At 45.1% G+C, this 22,081-nt stretch overlaps 1 protein-coding gene across 3 annotated transcripts; it reads left to right on the top strand.

Moving 5' to 3' along the window:
- Positions 1–305: 305 nt before the first annotated feature.
- LOC120042804 (casein kinase II subunit alpha'-like) lies at positions 306–22,044 on the top strand. Of its 3 annotated transcripts, XM_038987612.1 has the most exons (13): positions 306–434; positions 1,518–1,721; positions 2,000–2,111; positions 2,417–2,518; positions 4,600–4,650; positions 6,375–6,434; positions 6,605–6,688; positions 15,533–15,643; positions 15,901–16,002; positions 16,577–16,677; positions 17,261–17,409; positions 21,214–21,298; positions 21,561–22,044. In XM_038987612.1, exons 2-12 carry the CDS (start codon positions 1,618–1,620, stop codon positions 21,282–21,284), a joined length of 1,047 nt encoding a protein of 348 aa, XP_038843540.1. In that variant the 5' UTR covers positions 306–434; positions 1,518–1,617; the 3' UTR covers positions 21,285–21,298; positions 21,561–22,044. The 3 variants fall into 3 exon arrangements, with proteins under 3 accessions (XP_038843540.1, XP_038843539.1, XP_038843541.1); XM_038987611.1 differs by lacking the exon at positions 306–434 and having other exon boundaries at positions 454–1,721; positions 21,561–22,040; XM_038987613.1 differs by lacking the exons at positions 306–434; positions 4,600–4,650 and having other exon boundaries at positions 454–1,721.
- Positions 22,045–22,081: the final 37 nt, after the last annotated feature.

The raw sequence follows: 22,081 nt of genomic DNA, 5'->3' as shown, positions 1-22,081 counted from the left end.
CCTCTGCTGCCCTCAATCTTTGTCAACTGGGAGATATAGATGATGACATCAGTCTGTGTGGCTTAATCTGTGTAGGCTACATTCAATCTTGAATGATATGTACAGTATATCATGTTCATATACACACTGCACTAACAAAATAAACGAATCTTACAATATTATTGTTTTACAGTATTTGTGTTTGCTTAAATACACTGGACAGTAACTTACCACACACTCGAGAGGGGCAAAGTACTACTAGTCCTCTTAACAGGAAGTTCTTGACAAAAAACAGGAAATTGTCTCATACATAAACACAATACGTCAATGCACATGGAAGTGTTGTCCACAAGGTGCACATTTTTTTATTATTAGGTACCGAGGTGGAATTACAACACACCTAACCTGAAAGGAAACTACATGTGAATATTGAGAGTGATCAGGTGACTATTTTGGTACGTATTTCAGGCTTTCACTAGATATTTGCCAGAAGGGTGATATACATTTACTTAGTCAAATAATATATAGTTATGTTTCAATAAAGCAATTGCTAGGTTAGAAATTTGTGATATATCTTCAAACGAAACCCGCTACAAAATAACCCCGGTCGGTTAGAATGCGGCCAGTAACGGCGACAGTAGTGATCTTTGGGCCGCTACATAGACAACTCCAATAGTGGCTACAATGTTGCGTTTGGAGGGGTCACTGGCGACTACTTCCGGGTGATGTTTTTGTTGCAACGGAGTCGCAGCAGCTACGACTTGAACGACGGAGTCTTCTTAGAATGAATATTTAGCTAAACCCATTAGCCAGACTCAAAAACATATTCAGCGGTTTCAAGTGTAATATTCTCAGGCATTTTCCTCGAACTTTGCGCCCTGGAGAGGGTGCCACCGCAAGCCCAAAATGCATGTCGCTGGACTTCCTACCCGAGTGCGCTGCTAGCTAGCTAACAGTAGCAGGCTAGCTAACGACAATCATTTCTACAGTAACGTACATGTAGCGAGACGGATTTCACGTCTTTTCTAAACCAACTGACCATTGTTAACTTATTATCGCCACTCAAGCTTGCTGTTTGATATTGTACTTATGTTGGCTTATCGTATTCGTTTACGTTAGTATTGTGATGAACACGGGGGCCCAACTTAGCTGGTTAGCATCTAGGCTAACTAGCTAACTTATCTTGCTTATACCAGAGGGGTCTGTCAAATTCAATTAGCTTGCCCAGCTCTCGGCCTCGTAAATTGCTTTTTAAACCATTTCTCGATTTGAGTTACTAGCTAGCTGTCCGATATTGAATCCTTATTGCCAGTTGTGTTAGTCTACCTCATCCTCTTTCCCCTTTCTCCTGCCGCCTCCCTGAAACTGGCGGTCCACCATAGCATCTTGCCAAACAGGCTGTTCAGGTGCATCAGGCACTCGCTCGTCGTAACTTTGACAATCCGCACAGCAAGTGCTGCCGACTGCGGTCACCAACTACGGACGAAAGTAGCCCAACCCAATGTTAAGCCATCTTACACGGAGTTAACTAAATCTAGGGTCCCTGAAAGTCGGTGCCCTGCCTTCCAATTTCGCGCCAAGAAGAGTAGTATTGTTGTGGAAGGTGAGCCCCATCAGCACCGGGCGTCCAAGCTCGCGATGCCCCCTCCTACGGTCAGCAGTAAAGCTCGGGTCTACACCGATGTCAACACGCAGAAGACCAGGGACTACTGGGACTACGATGCACACGTGCCAAGCTGGAGGTAAAGAAGGATGCAGCTATTCTACTAACTGTTAGTTACTAGGGTTCTCTAATTCTGAAGAGTTGTGTGTGCACGCTTTCATTCCAAGCCTACAGGGTTTGATCAAACGTCTGTTTATCACTCAGTTGCTCTTCAGGACAGGAGTTAGGAGAACCCTGTTGTAAATGTGTATTATCCCCTCTAGATAATCCTGTCTGATAATAACCTTCCTGCATGCATGTACTCCTACCATTTCCCGCTGGTCTCTTCTCAGGATTCTCTTGTTCTTCTCTCTGCAGTAATCAGGACAACTACCAGTTGGTGCGTAAGCTGGGCCGAGGGAAATACAGCGAGGTGTTTGAAGCCGTCAACGTCAGCAACAATGAGAAAGTGGTGGTTAAAATCCTCAAGGTGAGCTGCTGTCATTTTATGTGTTTTTGAATGTTTTTCCGTAGGTGTATACAATGAAGGTAATGGGCTCCTCAACCTAGGCATGTGGTCCCTGCTTAAAACAGTTGGCCTTCTATTGGCTTCAGTTGAACAGGGTCATGTTCATTAGTGCACACACCCAATGGAGTGTGTAGAGTTAAGTTTCACCCCGTTTTCGGGTCCAATTGTTTTCCGTTTGGTTCTAGGAGAATACAACCTTGTCTGGTTGAGGCTTTGAGGGTCTTTTTGTTGTGTTAAGTCTGGAAAGGATTGATCTCTTGTTTCAGCCTGTCAAGAAGAAGAAGATCAAGCGAGAGATTAAAATCCTAGAGAACCTGCGTGGTGGAACCAACATCATCCGCCTGGTGGACACAGTGAAGGATCCTGTGGTATGTCTCTCTAGTAGAAATATCATCTCTAGAAGGGGCTTAGAGCTTCTAGCAATCACATTCACTGGTAAACTCGCAATGGCTGCCAGTCGTCCCATAATGACATCAATGACTTGGCCTGTTCTATAGATTCCATTTATGTGGTCTCTCCGGTCAGCCCCAATACACTATCCTATAAATTATATTTCTATGGTCTCTCCGGTCAGCTCCAGTATTACATACTATAGATTCCATTTATGTGGTCTCGCTAGTCAGCCCCAGTACTCCATTCTATAGATTATATTTCTGTGGTCTCTTTGGTCAACCCCAGTACTCCATTCTATAGATTATATTTCTGTGGTCTCTTTGGTCAACCCCAGTACTCCATTCTATAGATTATATTTCTGTGGTCTCTCTGGTCAGCCCCAGTACTCCATTCTATAGATTATATTTCTGTGGTCTCTTTGGTCAACCCCAGTACTCCATTCTATAGATTATATTTCTGTGGTCTCTCTGGTCAGCCCCAGTACTCCATTCTATAGATTATATTTATGTGGTCTCTCTGGTCAGCCCCAGTACTCCATTCTATAGATTATATTTCTGTGGTCTCTCTGGTCAGTCCCAGTACTCCATTGGGTGCATGTTTATTTGCATTTAGGGGTGTGACCTCCCCTCCATGAAAAGGGAATTAATGAGCCCACACCGTCACAGTGAGGTGCTGACTAACAGATTTACATTTCAGTTATTTAGCAGACTCTAATCCAGAGCCAATCACAGTTAGTGCATTCATTTCTGTGGTGGCGGGTGGCGAATCGCAGGTGGCGAATCGCATCTCTGCATGTCTGGCAGACATATCAGTGTGGATGACGGATCACCACCTCAAGCTGAACCTCGGCAAGACGGAGCTGCTCTTCCTCCCGGGGAAGGACTGCCCGTTCCATGATCTCGCCATCACGGTTGACAACTCCATTGTGTCCTCCTCCCAGAGCGCTAAGAACCTTGGCGTGATCCTGGACAACACCCTGTCGTTCTCAAATAACATCAAGGCGGTGGCCCGTTCCTGTAGGTTCATGCTCTACAACATTCGCAGAGTACGACCCTGCCTCACACAGGAAGCGGCGCAGGTCCTAATCCAGGCACTTGTCATCTCCCGTCTGGATTACTGCAACTCGCTGTTGGCTGGGCTCCCTGCCTGTGCCATTAAACCCCTACAACTCATCCAGAACGCCGCAGCCCGTCTGGTGTTCAACCTTCCCAAGTTCTCTCACGTCACCCCGCTCCTCCGCTCTCTCCACTGGCTTCCAGTTGAAGCTCGCATCCGCTACAAGACCATGGTGCTTGCCTACGGAGCTGTGAGGGGAACGGCACCTCAGTACCTTCAGGCTCTGATCAGGCCCTACACCCAAACAAGGGCACTGCGTTCATCCACCTCTGGCCTGCTCGCCTCCCTACCACTGAGGAAGTACAGTTCCCGCTCAGCCCAGTCAAAACTGTTCGCCGCTCTGGCACCCCAATGGTGGAACAAACTCCCTCACGACGCCAGGACAGCGGAGTCAATCACCACTTTCCGGAGACACCTGAAACCCCACCTCTTTAAGGAATACCTAGGATAGGATAAAGTAATCCTTCTGACCCCCCCCCCCCCCTTAAAAGATTTAGATGCACTATTGTAAAGTGGCTGTTCCACTGGATGTCATAAGGTGAATGCACCAATTTGTAAGTCGCTCTGGATAAGAGCGTCTGCTAAATGACTTAAATGTAAAAATGTTAAATTATTCATTTTAGCTAGGTAAGACAACCACCTATCACAGTCATAGTAAGTCAAAGCCCACTATCAGCAAAGTTAAACTCTAGAATGAGAGAACCCCCTGATGAAGGCTATTTGGACAATGTTGGTGATAAATCCACAAGCAAAGAGAGAGATGAGTGAGACTGTTTTCATTGTAATGTCTCTACCATCAGTTTATTTGCCTTTAGTGGTGTGCTGCTCTGCTGTTGTTGAAATGTGTGATTCTATGTCCTCAACAATAGAACTTTCTCTCTGCCGTCTTCTTTATTCTTTAATAATCAAGGATGAATTCTCCCATCTTGTCTCTCTGCAGTCTAGAACGCCGGCACTTGTCTTTGAGTGCATCAATAACACAGATTTTAAGGTACTGATGTTTGGTGAATATCATGCATTCATGTGAAACTACTACAAAAAAATAATGTAAAGGTACTGATCTCTCTCTAAGGTAATTGTCTGTTTGAAAAGTTAACAGACATGAAAATATACTGATATCATATAACATACATTTTAATCTGTAAACATTTTGAAAGTACAGTGCATTCAAAGTATTCAGACCCCTTGACTTTTTCCACATTTTGTTACAGCATTATTCTAAAATTGATTTCATTTGAAGAAAAAAATACAATGTGAACACAGTATCCCATAATGACAAAGCAAAAACAAATGTTTTGAATTTTTTATAAAACAAAAAAACTAGCACATTTCCATAAGTATTCAGACCCTTTACTCAGTACTTTGTTGAAGCACCTTTGGCAGCGATTACAGCCTCGAGTCTTCTTGGGTATGATGCTACAAGCTTGGCAAACCTGTATTAGTGGAGTTTCTCCCATTCTTCTCTGCAGATCTTCTCTAGCTTTGTCAGGTTGGATGGGAGGCGTTGCTGCACAGCTATTTTCAGGTCTTAACAGAGACGTTCGATCAGGTTCAAGTCTGGGCTCTGGCTGGGCCACTCAAGGACATTGAGACTTGTCCCGAAGCCACTCCTGCGTTGTCTTGGCTGTGTGCTTTGAGTTGTTGTCCTGTTGGAAGGTGAACCTTTGCCCCAGGCTGAGGTCCTCAGTGCTCTGGAGCAGGTTTTCATCAAGGATCTCTCTGTACTTTGCTCCGTTCAGCTTTCCCTCGATCCTGACTAGTCTTCCAGTCCCTGCTGCTTAAAAACATCCCCACAGCATGATGCTGCCACCACCATTCCTCGCTGTAGGGATGGTGCAAGGTTTCCTCCAGATGTGACGCTTGGCATTCAGGCCAATCGGTTAAATATTGGTTTCATCTTTAGGTGCCTTTTGGCAAACTGTCATGTGCCTTTTACTGAGGAGTGGCTTCTGTCTGGCCACTCTACTGTAAAGGCCTGATTGGTGGAGTGCTGCAGAGATGGTTGTCCTTCTAGAAGGTTCTCCCATCGCCATAGAGGAACTTTGGAGCTCTGTCAGAGTGACCATCGGGTTCTTGGTCACCTCCCTGACCAAGGCCCTTCTCCCCCGATTGCTCAGTTTAGCCCGCGGCCAGCTCTAGGAAGAGTCGTGTTTGTTCCAAATTTCTTTCAATTAAGAATGATGGAGACCACTGTGTTCTTGGGGACCTTCAATGCTGCAGAAATGTTTTGGTACCATTCCCCAGATCTGTGCCTCGACACCATCCTGTCTCGGAGCTCTACGGACAATTCCTTCGACCTCATGGCTTGGTTTTTGCTCTGACTTGCACTGTCAACTGTGGGACCTTATATAGACAGGTGTGGGCCTTTCCAAATCATGTCCAATCAACTGAATTTACCACAGGTGGACTCAAATCAAGCTGTAGAAACATCTCAAGGATGATCAATGGAAACAGGATGCACCTGAGCTCAATTTTGAGTCTCATAGCCACGGGTCTGATAGCATAGGGTCTGATTTTATTTTTATTTAAAATTTGCAAACATTTTTTTGTTAATTTTTTCCTTTGTCATTACGGGGGTATTATGTTTAGGTTGAGGACAGGTTTTTTTCTTTAATACATTTTAGAATCAGGCTTTAACAAAATGTGGAAAAAGTCAAGTGCTATGAATACTTTCCAAATGCACTGTAGTGAACCTTTGTTTCATCTCATTCACAGGAGCTTTACCAGAAGTTAACAGACTTTGATATCCGTTTCTATGTGTACGAGCTTCTCAAGGTAAGGGAAACAGGCAGGTTGCTTGGCTCTGTTGCATCCCACTTCTCAAATCATTTGGCTTCAATTTGTTTCCATTGACATTTTTTGGGGGGTCAAGAGGGCCTGAAACGAGTCTACAGATAAAGACTGTGTCGTCTAGACTGTGATGTCCTTTGTGTCGTCTCCTACAGGCTCTGGACTACTGCCATAGCATGGGGATCATGCACAGGGATGTCAAACCACACAACGTCATGATCGACCACCAGATGAGAAAGGTAGCGATACGATCATCTTTATTTAAACAAGTTATTCTCATTGAGATACAATCTGGAGAGTCCTGGGAGAAACATCAAACTCTCCCTCTGTCAGGGTTGGGGGTTTCTTCATTTCCTGATTTAATCAGGATTTCTGGTTTTGCTGACATCCTCTATTCATACATGATGGAATTTGGCCCGCCCCCAAAACAATATTCTCTTTATGTCCTGGTTCTCTACAAGGTAAAAAAAAAAATATATATATATATATATATTTATCCTTTATTTTTTTCAGGGAGTCTTACTGAGACCAAGGTTTCTTTTACAGATGAAAAACATGGTCATAAAAAACAAACACATTAATCGGTAATAATGTCCTCAAGCAGCTTCCTGAATTGACCCAGAGACACCAAAACATCACGTTTTGAATATTGTTCCACAAATACAGTGAAAAAAACCTAAAAGCTGGTTTACCTGACTCAGTACAGACAGAAGGAATTTCCCAGACTTATCCAGTCATGTCTAGAGGTTAGTAATGATGGTAGGAACAGTGGGAGTTGTTTGTAAAAGGGCTTTATGAATGAAAACACAGCAACGTATCAACCTACATGATATCAAGAGACGACCAACCAACTTTACGGTAGAGAATGTAGTGATGAGCACTAAAACTAGTCGACCCGCAAAAAAATCAAATAACATTTTATGTTATGAGTACAACAGGTGTAGACTTTACCGTGAAATGCTTACTTTACGAGCCCTTTCCCAACAATGCAGAGTTACAACGATTTTTTAAAAAGATGAGTAAAATAACAAGGCTTCATACAAGGAGTACCTTGTATTAGATATTAGATATTTCTGTTTATTAGATATTTCTGTTTCATTTTCAATACATTTTGCAAAAGTGTAATCCCCCCCCCCCCCCCCCTTTCACTTTGTTGTTATTGGCTATGGTATGTAGATGAGTGATATAATGTAATCCATGTTGAATTCAGGCTGTAACACAACAACAAGTCATGGAAGCCATGTGTCATGTGATCAGAATACTTTCTGAAGGCAATGTACATGTATGTAACTAGGTGGTAAGTAGGGGGTAACTAGGGGTAAAAGGCAGGATAGATAATACAGTAGCAGTGTGTGGCTACAGGCCAGTGAGTGTGCATAGAGCCAGTGGAAGAATGTAAGTGCAAACAAGGGAGTCGATGCAAATAGTCCGGTTAGCCGTTTAACTGTTGTGCACAGGGTTTCCGTTAGCCCACTTTTGGCCAATTTACATTTTTGTTGTTGAAAACTGATATGATTGGCAACGGCCAATTGTCTGGTAGAAGAAGATCCCATTTCGAAATAATACTTTTTTTTTTGCCTATTAATTGACGGAAATACCAGTCGATGGAAACACATTTAACTAGTCATGCCTATCGGTCTATAGGTTAATTTAGTGGAATTCAATAGGTGAGTGTAGTACAGTATATTCGTTATGCATCTTATCACACCGTACACATACAGAGCCTTTGAGGGGACAGTCTGTCAGGCAGCATCTCCAACGGCAACGGGAGGCAGGCTTCTTCATCGTCACCTCACACCACTATGCAGTGAGCTGGAGGCAGTCTTCATCGTCACCTCACACCACTATGCAGTGAGCTGGAGGCAGTCTTCATCGTCACCTCACACCACTATGCAGTGAGCTGGAGGCAGTCTTCATCGTCACCTCACACCACTATGCAGTGAGCTGGAGGCAGTCTTCATCGTCACCTCACACCACTATGCAGTGAGCTGGAGGCAGTCTTCATCGTCACCTCACACCACTATGCAGTGAGCTGGAGGCAGTCTTCACCGTCACCTCACACCACTATGCAGTGAGCTGGAGGCAGTCTTCATCGTCACCTCACACCACTATGCAGTGAGCTGGAGGCAGTCTTCATCGTCACCTCACACCACTATGCAGTGAGCTGGAGGCAGTCTTCATCGTCACCTCACACCACTATGCAGTGAGCTGGAGGCAGTCTTCATCGTCACCTCACACCACTATGCAGTGAGCTGGAGGCAGTCTTCATCGTCACCTCACACCACTATGCAGTGAGCTGGAGGCAGTCTTCATCGTCACCTCACACCACTATGCAGTGAGCTGGAGGCAGTCTTCATCGTCACCTCACACCACTATGCAGTGAGCTGGAGGCAGTCTTCATCGTCACCTCACACCACTATGCAGTGAGCTGGAGGCAGTCTTCATCGTCACCTCACACCACTATGCAGTGAGCTGGAGGCAGTCTTCATCGTCACCTCACACCACTATGCAGTGAGCTGGAGGCAGTCTTCATCGTCACCTCACACCACTATGCAGTGAGCGTTTAGAAAACATTCACTTCATTGTTTGAGACTTTAATGTTTTTTACTACATATGAGGCCTGTCTTACCTTGCTTCAAAGTAGCCTAGTCAACCACACCATTTCACGCCATTGTTTCTTTCGTTGTCCAGTAGCCAAAGGCACAATCCTAGTCAAATTAGCGACCCGTGGTAGTTGTTGATAAACCTGGTCATATTAGCGACCCGTGCTAGTTGTTGATAATCCTGGTGATATTAGCGACCCGTGCTAGTTGTTGATAATCCTGGTGATATTAGCGACCCGTGCTAGTTGTTGATAATCCTGGTGATATCAGCGACCCGTGCTAGTTGTTGATAATCCTGGTGATATTAGCGACCCGTGCTAGTTGTTGATAATCCTGGTGATATCAGCGACCCGTGGTAGTTGTTGATAATCCTGGTCATATTAGCGACCCGTGCTAGTTGTTGATAATCCTGGTGATATTAGCGACCCGTGCTAGTTGTTGATAATCCTGGTGATATCAGCGACCCGTGGTAGTTGTTGATAATCCTGGTCATATTAGCGACCCGTGGTAGTTGTTGACAATCCTGGTCATATTAGCGACCCGTGGTAGTTGTTGGTAATCCTGGTCATATTAGCGACCCGTGCTAGTTGTTGATAATCCTGGTCATATTAGCGACCCGTGGTAGTTGTTGACAATCCTGGTCATATTAGCGACCCGTGATAGTTGTTGATAATCCTGGTCATATTAGCGACCCGTGGTAGTTGTTGATAATCCTAGTCATATTAGCGACCCGTGATAGTTGTTGATAATCCTAGTCATATTAGCGACCCGTGGTAGTTGTTGGTAATCCTGGTCATATTAGCGACCCGTGCTAGTTGTTGATAATCCTGGTCATATTAGCGACCCGTGGTAGTTGTTGACAATCCTGGTCATATTAGCGACCCGTGATAGTTGTTGATAATCCTGGTCATATTAGCGACCCGTGGTAGTTGTTGACAATCCTGGTCATATTAGCGACCCGTGATAGTTGTTGATAATCCTGGTCATATTAGCGACCCGTGGTAGTTGTTGATAATCCTAGTCATATTAGCGACCCGTGATAGTTGTTGATAATCCTAGTCATATTAGCGACCCGTGCTAGTTGTTGATAATCCTGGTCATATTAGCGACCCGTGCTAGTTGTTGATAATGCTGGTCATATTAGCGACCCGTGCTAGTTGTTGACAATCCTGGTCATATTAGCGACCCGTGCTAGTTGTTGATAATCCTGGTCATATTAGCGACCCGTGCTAGTTGTTGCATATTAGATCTCCCCTCTTCCTACATTTCTAACAGGATATTTTAATCTGTCACGTGAAACCGCTCGCTTGTGCGTCGCGCTATTGACAACTATGTTTTCCTGCTAATTTACGTTAGTTAACAGACGCCCTTATCCAGAGCCACTTACAGTAGTGAGTGCATACATTGTTTTTTTGGAACTGGTCCACTGTGGGAATTGAACCCATTACTCTGGTGTTGCTCTGTGCTCTACCAACTGAGCCACACAGGGAGGATGTTTTATGGAACGTGCAGGCTGTCTCATCGTCGTCAGTGATCAGTCCTACCACAGTCGTGTCGTCTGTAAACTTAATGATGGTGTTGGAGTCGCGCACAGCCACGCAATCATGGGTGAACAGGGAGTACAGGATGGGACAATGCACGCACCCCTGAGGGGCCCCCATGTTGAGGGTCAGGGTGGCACATGTTGCCTACCCTCACCACCTGGGGGCGGCCCGCCAGGAAGTACAGGACCCAATTGCAGAGGGAGGTGTTTAGTCCCAGGGTCCTTAGCTTAGTTATGGAGATCGGATGGAACTATGGTGTTGAACGCTGAGCTGTAGTCAATGAATAGCATTCTCATGTAGGTGTTCTTTTTGTCCAGGAGAGGGCAGTGTGGAGGGCAATAAAGATTGCGTCATCTGTTGGGGCGGTATGCGAAATAGAGTGGGTCCACGGTGTCTGTGATGATGGTGTTGTGAGCCATGACCAGCCTATCAAAGCATTTCGTGACTACAGATGAGTGCTACGGGGCGGTAGTCATTTAGACAGGTGACCTTAGTGTTCTTGGGCACAGGGTTCTATAGTGGTCTGCTTGAAACATGTAGGTATTACTGACTGGGTCGGATGAGAGGTTGAAAATGTCAGTGAAGACTTGCCAGCTGGTCAGTGCATGCTCTGAGTTGGTGTCCTGCTAATCCGTTAGGACCTTCGGCCTTGTGAATGTTGACCTGTTTTTAAGGTCTTGTTCACATCGGCTACGACATCCGGAACAGCGTGTTCTTTAATGCATGGTTCAGTGTTGCTTGCCTCGGCGCTAGCATAGAAGGTATTTAGCTAGTCTGGTACGCTTGTGTCACTGGGCAGCTCGTGGCCGGGTTTCCCTTTGTAATCATTGACAGTTTACGAGCCCTGCCACAATCCAACGAGAGTCAGAACCGGTGTAGTAGGATTCGATCTTGGTCCTGTATTGAAGCTTTCTTTGCCTGTTTTATGGTTAATCGGTTTTATGGTTAGAGAGAGAGAGAGAGAGAAAAAAAAAAAACGGGGTCTTACATGACACAAAATACCTTTTAAAGACAAAAGACTTTACAATTTACATACATCTCAAAACATAAACACGTGTGTGTGTGTGTGTGTGTGTGTGTGTGTGTCAGTCACACGTACGTCAGTGTAGGTGCCATGAGGGAAGAGGCATTGTGTCGGGAAGTGTTGCTTTATCTGTTTTTTACCAGGTTTGCTGTTAACTTGCACTGTATAAGATGGAAGGTAGTTTCATGGCTCTGTATAATACCGTTTTCCTTGAATTAGTTCTGGACCTGGGGACTGTGAAAAGACCCCTGGTGGCATGTCTGGTGGGGTAGATGTGTGTGTCAGTGCTGTGTGTAAATTGACTATGTAAACAATTTGGAATTTCCAACACATGAATATTTCTTATAAAAACAAGATGTTAGACATAGTCAGTCTTTATCAAACTCTTATCCAAGAGAGACTGACATGCATAGTATTAATATCAGCCCTCTGATTACAATGAAGAGCAAGACGTGCCGCTCTGTTCTGGACCAGCTGCAGCTTAACTAGGTCTTTCTTTGCTGCACTTGACCACACGACTGGACAATAATCAAGATGAGATCAAACTAGAGCCTGCAGGCTTTGTGTGGTGTCAAAAAAGCAGAGCGTCTCTTTATTACGGACAGACCTTTCCCCATCTTGACAACCTTTTGAATCTATACTGAAAAAAAATATCGACGCAACATGCAACAATTTCAAAGATTTTACTGAGTTAGTTCATATAAGGGAATCAGTCCATTGAAATTAATTCATTACGCATTAATCTATGGATTTTACATGACTGGGAATACAGATGTGTATCTGTTGGTCACAGATACCTTAAAGGAAACGTAGGGGTGTGGATCAGAAATCCAGTCAGTATCTGGTGTGACCACAATTTGACTCATGCAGCGTGACACATCTCCTTCGCATAGAGTTGATCAGGCTGTTGATTGTGGCCAGTAGAATGTTGTACCACTCCTCTTCAATGGCTTTGCGATGTTGCTGGATATTGGCGAGAACTGGAACACGCTGTCGATCTAGAGCATCCCAAACATGCTCAGTGGGTGACATTTCTGAGTATGCAGGCCATGGAAGAAGTGGGACATTTTCAGCTTCCAGGAATTGTGGACAGATCCTTGCAACATGGGGCTGTGCATGATCATGCTGAAACATGAGGTGATGGCGGTGAATGAATGGCACGACAACGGACCTCAGGATCTCGTCACGGTATCTCTGTGCATTCAAATTGCCATTGATAAGATGCAATTGTGTTCGTAGCTTATGCCTGCCCATACCATAGGTTATGCCTGCCCATACCATAACCCCACCGCCACTATGGGGCATTCTGTTCACAACGTTGACATCAGCAGACCACACGGCACAATACACGTGGTCTGTGGTTGTGAACCAACACTTACATGTTGCGTTTAGTGTATATGTCTTATATGGGTTGGAGTTAACCTACAGGAGGGTAGCTCTCCAGGAACAGGGTTGGAGTTAAAACCTTACAGGAGGGTAGCTCTCCAGGAACAGGGTTGGAGTTAAAACCTACAGGAGGGTATCTCTCCAGGAACAGGGTTGGAGTTAAAACCTACAGGAGGGTCTCTCTCCAGGAACAGGGTTTGGGTTAAAACCTACAGGAGGATATCTCTCCAGAAACAGGGTTGGAGTTAAAACCTTACAGGAGGGTAGCTCTCCAGGAACAGGGTTGGAGTTAAAACCTACAGGAGGGTAGCTCTCCAGGAACAGGGTTGGAGTTAAAACCTACAGGAGGGTAGCTCTCCAGGAACAGGGTTGGAGTTAAAACCTACAGGAGGGTAGCGCTCCAGGAACAGGGATGGAGTTTAAACCTACAGGAGGGTAGCTCTCCAGGAACAGGGTTGGAGTTAAAACCTACAGGAGGGTAGCTCTCCAGGAACAGGGTTGGAGTTAAAAACTACAGGAGGGTAGCTCTCCAGGAACAGGGTTGGAGTTAAAACCTACAGGAGGGTAGCTCTCCAGGAACAGGGTTGGAGTTAAAACCTACAGGAGGGTAGCTCTCCAGGAACAGGGTTGGAGTTAAAACCTACAGGAGGGTAGCGCTCCAGGAACAGGGATGGAGTTTAAACCTACAGGAGGGTAGCTCTCCAGGAACAGGGTTGGAGTTAAAACCTACAGGAGGGTAGCTCTCCAGGAACAGGGTTGGAGTTAAAAACTACAGGAGGGTAGCTCTCCAGGAACAGGGTTGGAGTTAAAACCTACAGGAGGGTAGCTCTCCAGGAACAGGGTTGGAGTTAAAAACTACAGGAGGGTAGCTCTCCAGGAACAGGGTTGGAGTTAAAACCTACAGGAGGGTAGCTCTCCAGGAACAGGGTTGGAGTTAAAACCTACAGGAGGGTAGCTCTCCAGGAACAGGGTTGGAGTTAACCTACAGGAGGGTAGCTCTCCAGGAACAGGGTTGGAGTTAAAACCTACAGGAGGGTAGCTCTCCAGGAACAGGGTTGGAGTTAAAACCTACAGGAGGGTAGCTCTCCAGGAACAGGGTTGGAGTTAAAACCTACAGGAGGGTAGCTCTCCAGGAACAGGGTTGGGGTTAACCTACAGGAGGGTAGCTCTCCAGGAACAGGGTTGGAGTTAAAACCTACAGGAGGGTAGCTCTCCAGGAACAGGGTTGGAGTTAAAACCTACAGGAGAGTAGCTCTCCAGGAACAGGGTTGGAGTTAAAACCTACAGGAGGGTAGCTCTCCAGGAACAGGGTTGGAGTTAAAACCTACAGGAGGGTAGCTCTCCAGGAACAGGGTTGGAGTTAAAACCTACAGGAGGGTAGCTCTCTCCAGGAACAGGGTTGGAGTTAAAACCTACAGGAGGGTAGCTCTCTCCAGGAACAGGGTTGGGGTTAACCTACAGGAGGGTAGCTCTCCAGGAACAGGGTTGGAAACCCCTGATATAGATGTCGACATAGTCTAGGACCGGTAGGAACATCTACTGAATAATCTGCTTTCGACTATTTAGCGAGAGGCGGGACCTATTTCTATAGAAGAAGCCCATTTTTAACATGATGTTATGATAAACACCATTCCTGCCCCTGTTCCCTACTAATCTAGGCCAGTGTTTCCCAAATAGCTGGCCTCATAGCAGCCGTAGCTGCAGCTCATTTCTCCTGGGTCAAAAGCAGAGCATCAACACTGTTGTTTTTATCAGGAGGGTCACAGAATGTGCGTCCCAAATATATCACCTGAAGTGTACACTCGATTTTTACCTCTTACAACCGTCCGCAAGTCTCGCAAGCTTACGTTGTTTTGCTACACGAATTCAGCAGTAAGCAGTAATCTTCTCACTAATGTAATGTAATGGCATTGGATTGGTGGATGCATAGGTAGTTCCCACCATATTTCTTATACTTGTGGTTTCCTTTAGAATCAGTGAAGGGACGTAAACAAGGTCACACGTTGGGAGGAAGAAGAGATAATTGGGTCTCATCCAGAGAGGAAACTTCAGAAGGTGTTAAATGGGTCACGTTATGGCACCAAAACGCTGTGAAGATGGAGTGGGTGGGGTTGCAGGGTGGGGCTGGGCTGTCATAGTTCTGTTTAGCCACCAGGTGGCAGTAATGGAGCTGCAGCAGCAGAACACAAAGCTGAAGGCCAAGATGTTTTATTTATTTATTTAACCTTTTATTTAACTAGGCAAGTCGGTTAAGAACAAATTCTTATTTACAATGACGACCTACACCGGCCAAACCCGGATGGCGCTGGGCCAATTGTGCGACGCCCTATGGGACTCCCAATCACGGCCGGTTGTGATACAGCCACTATTTGGTGGGTCAGCAGGACATTTTGAAAGGCTTAGAAGGCAGGTTAGCATAGTGCAAAACAGGAAGCTATGCTTCTGTAGATGTCACACTGCCAAAAAAAACTCTAATTCCTCCCTCTCTCTCTCTCTCTCTCTCTCTCTGCTGTCTGTGTGTCTCAGCTGCGTCTCATAGACTGGGGTCTGGCTGAGTTCTACCACCCAGCTCAGGAATACAACGTCAGGGTGGCCTCCCGTTATTTTAAAGGACCAGAGCTGCTAGTGGACTATCAGGTAGACACTAGTTATTATCACACTACTGACACAATGTGAACATCCACATACACTGCAATACATCATGATGCACATATTGCTTTAATTCTTGTTACATCAACACATTGATCTGCCTGCTAACATTTAGTATGTTCAATAGTCGTATGTTTACAGATGTACCCATACATGGATATTGTTCAATGAACCACATTGTGATTTTTCAAATGAGTTGTAGAGTATTTTTCCAGCGTTCTGTATTGTCCTTGTTGTGTCTGTAGCTTTATGACTACAGTCTGGACATGTGGAGTCTAGGCTGCATGTTGGCCAGCATGATCTTCCTGAAAGAGCCATTCTTCCATGGCCAGGACAACTACGATCAGGTACACACACACACACACACACACACACACACACACACACACACACACACACACACACACACACACACAGGGCAACTACGATCAGGTACACACACACACACACACACACAAACAGGGCAATTACGATCAGGTACACACACACACACACACACAAACAGGGCAATTACGATCAGGTACACACACACACACACACACACACACACACACACACACACACAAACAGGACAACTACGATCAGGTACACACACACACACACACACACACACACACACACACACACACACACAGGGCAACTAGGACCAGGTAAATAACACACACAGCTCCACACTACACTAGTCCATGATACGATGCTTGTATGTAATACCACAGTGTGAAATGGCATCATTGGGAGTGGAACCAACCACTAGAGAGGAGGACATCACTTCTATTGTCAACAAACCCTGTTATATAATTACAACTAAATGACCACGTTAATACACACTATGAACACTGTTCATCTGGGATGTAGAAGGTGTGGCTGTATGGTAGATGTGTGTCTCTCAACGTTCCTCTGACTGTCCCATGTTGTGTCCAGCTGGTCCGCATCGCTAAGGTTCTTGGGACAGATGAGCTGTTTGGCTACCTACACAAGTACCACATTGAACTGGACACACGTTTCAAAGACCTGCTGGGACAGTAAGTACCACTAGGGGGCGTAGCACAGGGTTAGCCTGGTCCCCACGTCTGTTTGTGCTCATTGAAAAGCCAAACAATTTGACAAAGCACTGACATGCCAGAAACAGACGGTCACTCAGGTGGGGAGAGGGGCTGCTGTTCAGGGCTCCTGGGGTGGTATTCAATGTCTCTATTGGGATTTGTTTTGGTGCAGTGGGTGGGCAAGACTGTTTGTTTACATGGAGAACATACCACTGTGCTCGCCTACCGTGTGGAATGTTCAGATAGAAATAGATTGTGTAGAAATCCACATCCCAGTGTTCTGTTGTTTCCGTGTTACCCTGAAGGACATAGAATATAAAGTATAGATCCAATCACCTTCACATTTTAGCCTCCCAGTCTCTCTTTTTATTGGATGTTTGTTCCCTTGGCGACGGCGATACTTGTGAAGCGATGTGTCAACATACCCCTCGGGCACAACCGTAGCGCTACATTTTGAAACGTTAAACTAAAATGAGTGTTTCTTATCGGACCAGTTTAAGCAGTACCTCCCTGTTTCTTATTGGACCAGTTTAAGCAGTACCTCCCCCTCTCCTCCCCCCAGGCAGACGAGGAAGCGCTGGGAGCAGTTTGTCCAGACAGAGAACCAGCACCTGGTGACCCCTGAGTCCCTGGACCTGCTGGACAAGCTGCTACGTTACGACCACCAGCAGAGACTGACCGCTGCTGAGGCCATGCAGCATCCATACTTCTGTAAGATACACACCTGTCTGTCTCTGTCTGTCTACCTGAGGCCATGCAGCATCCATAATTCTGTAAGATACACACCTGTCTGTCTGTCTACCTGAGGCCATGCAGCATCCATAATTCTGTAAGATACACACCTGTCTGTCTGTCTACCTAAGGCCAGCAGCATCCATACTTCTGTAAAGGGGTCTACACAGTCTACTCTAACAGAGCCTACGGAGGTCTGTTTCCATCTCTATACGTAGTTCTACCAACATTTGTGAGGCAGACCTCTGTCAGCTCTGTTTGAGTAGACTGTGTAGAACCTTTAAGATAAACCCACACAGCAGAAGATATGAGAGGAGCGGAGCCTCCCTAATTTGGCTGGAGCATGGAGAGGATCTTATTTTTTTCGAACATTGGCCTTCTGTCTCGCTCCAATTTCACTGTGGTACACGTTTAAAAATTCCTTCATCCCTGTTCTTTTGATAAGGCCTGTTCTGTTGTATTCATTTATCCCAACCACCACTAATGAACACAGACGTAGATATCAGTACACCAGGTAATAGGACACTGTAATTGATGATTTATATAAAGGTTATTATTAAATAATACGAGTAAGTTTGTAACAGTGCTAAAGTTGTGTATCAACTGTAAAATGTGAGCACAACAGAGCCAGTAACGACTGAAGTATCTGGTCATCAATAGATTGGAGAAAAAGCTAATCGTTTTTTAACATGGCCGCCACATATCATCAGCTTGGTCCTTGTTCAGGAGCCGATGACATGTTGAAGCTTCTAATTTTTATTTTTCCTTTATTTAACTAGGCAAGTCAGTTAAGAACAAATTCTTATTTACAATGACGGCCTACCGGGGAACAGTGGGTTAACTGCCTTGTTCAGGGGCAGGACGACAGATTTGAACCTTGTCAGCTCGGGGATTCGATCTTGCAACCTTTCGGTTACAAGTCCAATGCTCTAACCACTAGGCTACCTGCCGCCCCATTATGATAACCTACATCAAAACCAAACGGTGTGTAGTCACCAAAGTAGATATACAGTACCAGTCAAAAGTTTGGACACCTACTTATTCCAGGGTTTTTCTTTTCTTTTTTACTTTTTTTATACATTGTAGAATAATAGTGAAGACATCAAAACTATCAAATAACACATCATGCATTAACTAAAAAAGTGTTAAACAAATCTAAATATATTTTATATTTGAGGTTCTTCAAGGTTGCCACCCTTTGCCTTTGACACTCTTGGCATTCTCTCAACCAGCTTCATGAGGTACAGAAGAAAGCCCTATTTGGTAAAAGACCAAGTCAATATTATGGCAAGAACAGCTCAAATAATCAAAGAGAAATGACAGTCCATCATTACTTTAAGACATGGTCAGTCAATACGGAAACATGAAGAACTTTGAAAATGTCTTCAAGTGCAGTCGCAAAACCCATCTAGTGCTATGATGAAACTGGCTCTCATGAGGGCCGCCACAGGAATGGAAGACCAAGAGTTACCTCTGCTGCAGAGGATAAGTTCATTAAAGGTAGCAGCCTCTCAAATTGCAGCCCACATGAATGCTTCAGAGTTCAAGTAACAGACACATCTCAACATCAACTGTTCAGAGGAGACTGCGTGAATTAGGCCTTCATGGTCGAATTGCTGCTAAGAAACCACTAAAGGACACCAATAAGAAGAAGAGACCAAGAAACACGAGCAATGGACATTAGACTGGTGGAAATCTGTCCTTTGGTCTGATGAGTCCAAATTTGAGATTTTTGATTCTAACCGCTGTGTTTTTGAGACGTAGAGTAGGTGAACGGAGGATGTCCGCATGTGTGGTTCCCACCGTGAAGCATGGAGGAGGAGGTGTGTTGATGTGGGGGTGCTTTGCTGGTGACATTGTGATTTATTTAGAATTCAAGGCACACTTAACTAGCATGGCTACCACAGCATTCTGCAGCAAAACGCCATCCCATCTGGTTTGGCCTTAGTGGGGTTTTTTCAACCGGACAATGACCCAACACACCTCCAGGCTGTGTATGAGCTATTTGACCAAGAAGGAGATTGGAGTGCTGCATCAGATGACCTGACCTACAAAATCACCTGACCTCAACCCAATTGAGATGGTTTGGGATGAGTTGGACCGCAGAGTGAAGGAAAAGCAGCCAACAAGTGCTCAGCATATGTGGGAACTCCTTAAAGACTGTTGGAAAAGCATTCCAGGTGAAGCTGGTTGAGAGAATGCCAAGAGTGTGCAAAGCTGTCAAGGTGAAGGGTGGCTACTTTGAAGAATCTCCAATATAAAATATATTTTGATTTGTTAAACACTTTCTTTTCTTTTTTTTAACTACATGATTCCATATGTATTATTTCATAGTTTTGATGTCTTCACTATTATTCTACAATGTAAAAATTAAGAAAAACCCTTGATTGAGTAGGTGTCGTCAGTATTGTACGTATTTGAAAATGAATGGAGGGAATTTGGAGCTGCAGGTTTTTAAAATGTTTATTTAATGTGCTGAGCGATTTTTAGGACGTTGAGCACCAGAGCGCTGCACCACTCAACTCTAGTGTCACTCTCATCCCATCTTTCTACGTTCCTCCATCTTTTGCTGTCTCTCTCTATCCCTGTCCATGGACTCAATGCTAGTGTCTCTCTCTCCATCCCTGTCCATGGACTCAATGCTAGTGTCTCTCCCCTGCTGTCTCTCTCTCTATCCCTGTCCATGGACTCAATGCTAGTGTCTCTCCTGCTGTCCCTCTCTCTCTCCATCCCTGTCCATGGACTCAATGCTAGTGTCTCTCCTGCTGTCTCTCTCTCTCTCCATCCCTGTCCATGGACTCAATGCTAGTGTCTCTCCTGCTGTCTCTCTCTCTCTCCATCCCTGTCCATGGACTCAATGCTAGTGTCTCTCCCCTGCTGTCTCTCTCTCTCTCTCCATCCCTGTCCATGGACTCAATGCTAGTGTCTCTCCTGCTGTCTCTCTCTCTCTCCATCCCTGTCCATGGACTCAATGCTAGTGTCTCTCCCCTGCTGTCTCTCTCTCTCTCTCCATCCCTGTCCATGGACTCAATGCTAGTGTCTCTCCTGCTGTCCCTCTCTCTCTCCATCCCTGTCCATGGACTCAATGCTAGTGTCTCTCCTGCTGTCTCTCTCTCTCTCCATCCCTGTCCATGGACTCAATGCTAGTGTCTCCTGCTGTCTCTCTCTCTCTCCATCCCTGTCCATGGACTCAATGCTAGGCAGTGAAGTGCACTCATTCTGTGTTCAGTATGCAATTATTTATGCAAATTTACCTTCGAGATGTTGTGTAAATAGTTAGAAGCCGTTCAAACCCAGTGCTTAAAGGGACGGTTCCAGATTTTGCCAGTTAAAGGGATACTTTAGGATTTTGTCAGAGGTCATTTATGTACTTCCCCATAATCAGTTGAACTTGTAGATACTATGTTTCTGTGTCCAGTATGAAGGAAGTTGGAGGCAGTTTCGCGAGCCAATGCTAACTAGCGTTACCCATAGACTTCCAGTCATTGTGCTATCTGCTAGCATGCTAGCAGTAGATAAAGGGCATCATTGCAAAAATCCCGAAGTATCCCTTTTAGCCCTTTTTCATCTGACTGTAACAGAGAACTTTATTGCAGAAATCTCTCACCATCCCTTTAAACTACTCTGTACTGAATAAGAGTGAATCTCTCACCATCCCTTTAAACTTTGATCTGTACTGATGAAGAGTGAATCTCTCACCATCCCTTTAAACTTTGATCTGTAGTGATGAAGAGTGAATTGGAAAGAGATGGTCTCCTGACTACCATGTTCTGTGTCCCTCAGATCCAGTGCTGAATGAACAGACCATCTCCAACACACACACCAAGGCAATAAGTGGATCCAATGCAACATGATGGACAGAGAGGAGGTAACACACACACAGAGTTCTCCCCAAAGAATGTTAGAGCATCGCCACCTGGTGGACTGGCAGCGCCATTATGTAAACAAAATCTTTAATATTTCTGAGTAGATTACAGGAAATGTCAGGAAATGCTCAGCAGCACCACCTTGTTAACTAATCCTGGGGAGAACCCTGACATGTACACATTCTCACACCTGTAACACCCAGATTGTAACAAGCCCAGACTTCCATTCTTTTGATCGTGTCTCTGTTCCTTTTTGCCGTCCAGGAAAACCTTTGTTACCTCAACTTGTGACCCTTTCGTGGTAGAAACGATCTGCCTCCAAGTCTACAGCCATACTGGAGCAAGACGCCAACTTGCAACACACACAACACTCTTGGATAAAACCTAAATCTTTCACAACGTGGGTACTAGCGTTGCTTGGCCCCAGTCACACACAACGTATCGGATCCAAGCTATGAGGTGTGATATTGCCTCCTAGAACTGCCCCCCCTGAAATCCCTGCCCGCTCCCCACCCCACCCACCTCAACTCCCCTGTTTTCAAATAAGCTGATGTCAGATGTGATACAGAGACTGACTCCAGGTCAGTTTGGCACTGGTGTTGTGCTGTGAGATGTGTGTTGGTCAGTATGGAGCTGCACTGGCCTGGGGTCAGAGCTATAATAGCACTGAGTGGCATGGAGGCTCTTTTCTGCTATGGATAGAACAAATACTATATTAAAGAGAATAAACCATTTTTATTTAAATGTTTTTGTGCCTGTTTTTATTATTTTTATTATATATATCG

This window comes from Salvelinus namaycush, unplaced genomic scaffold (genome assembly GCF_016432855.1).
Source record: "Salvelinus namaycush isolate Seneca unplaced genomic scaffold, SaNama_1.0 Scaffold784, whole genome shotgun sequence".
Classification (NCBI taxonomy): domain Eukaryota; kingdom Metazoa; phylum Chordata; class Actinopteri; order Salmoniformes; family Salmonidae; genus Salvelinus; species Salvelinus namaycush.
This window is presented reverse-complemented; position numbering and strand designations above follow the sequence as displayed.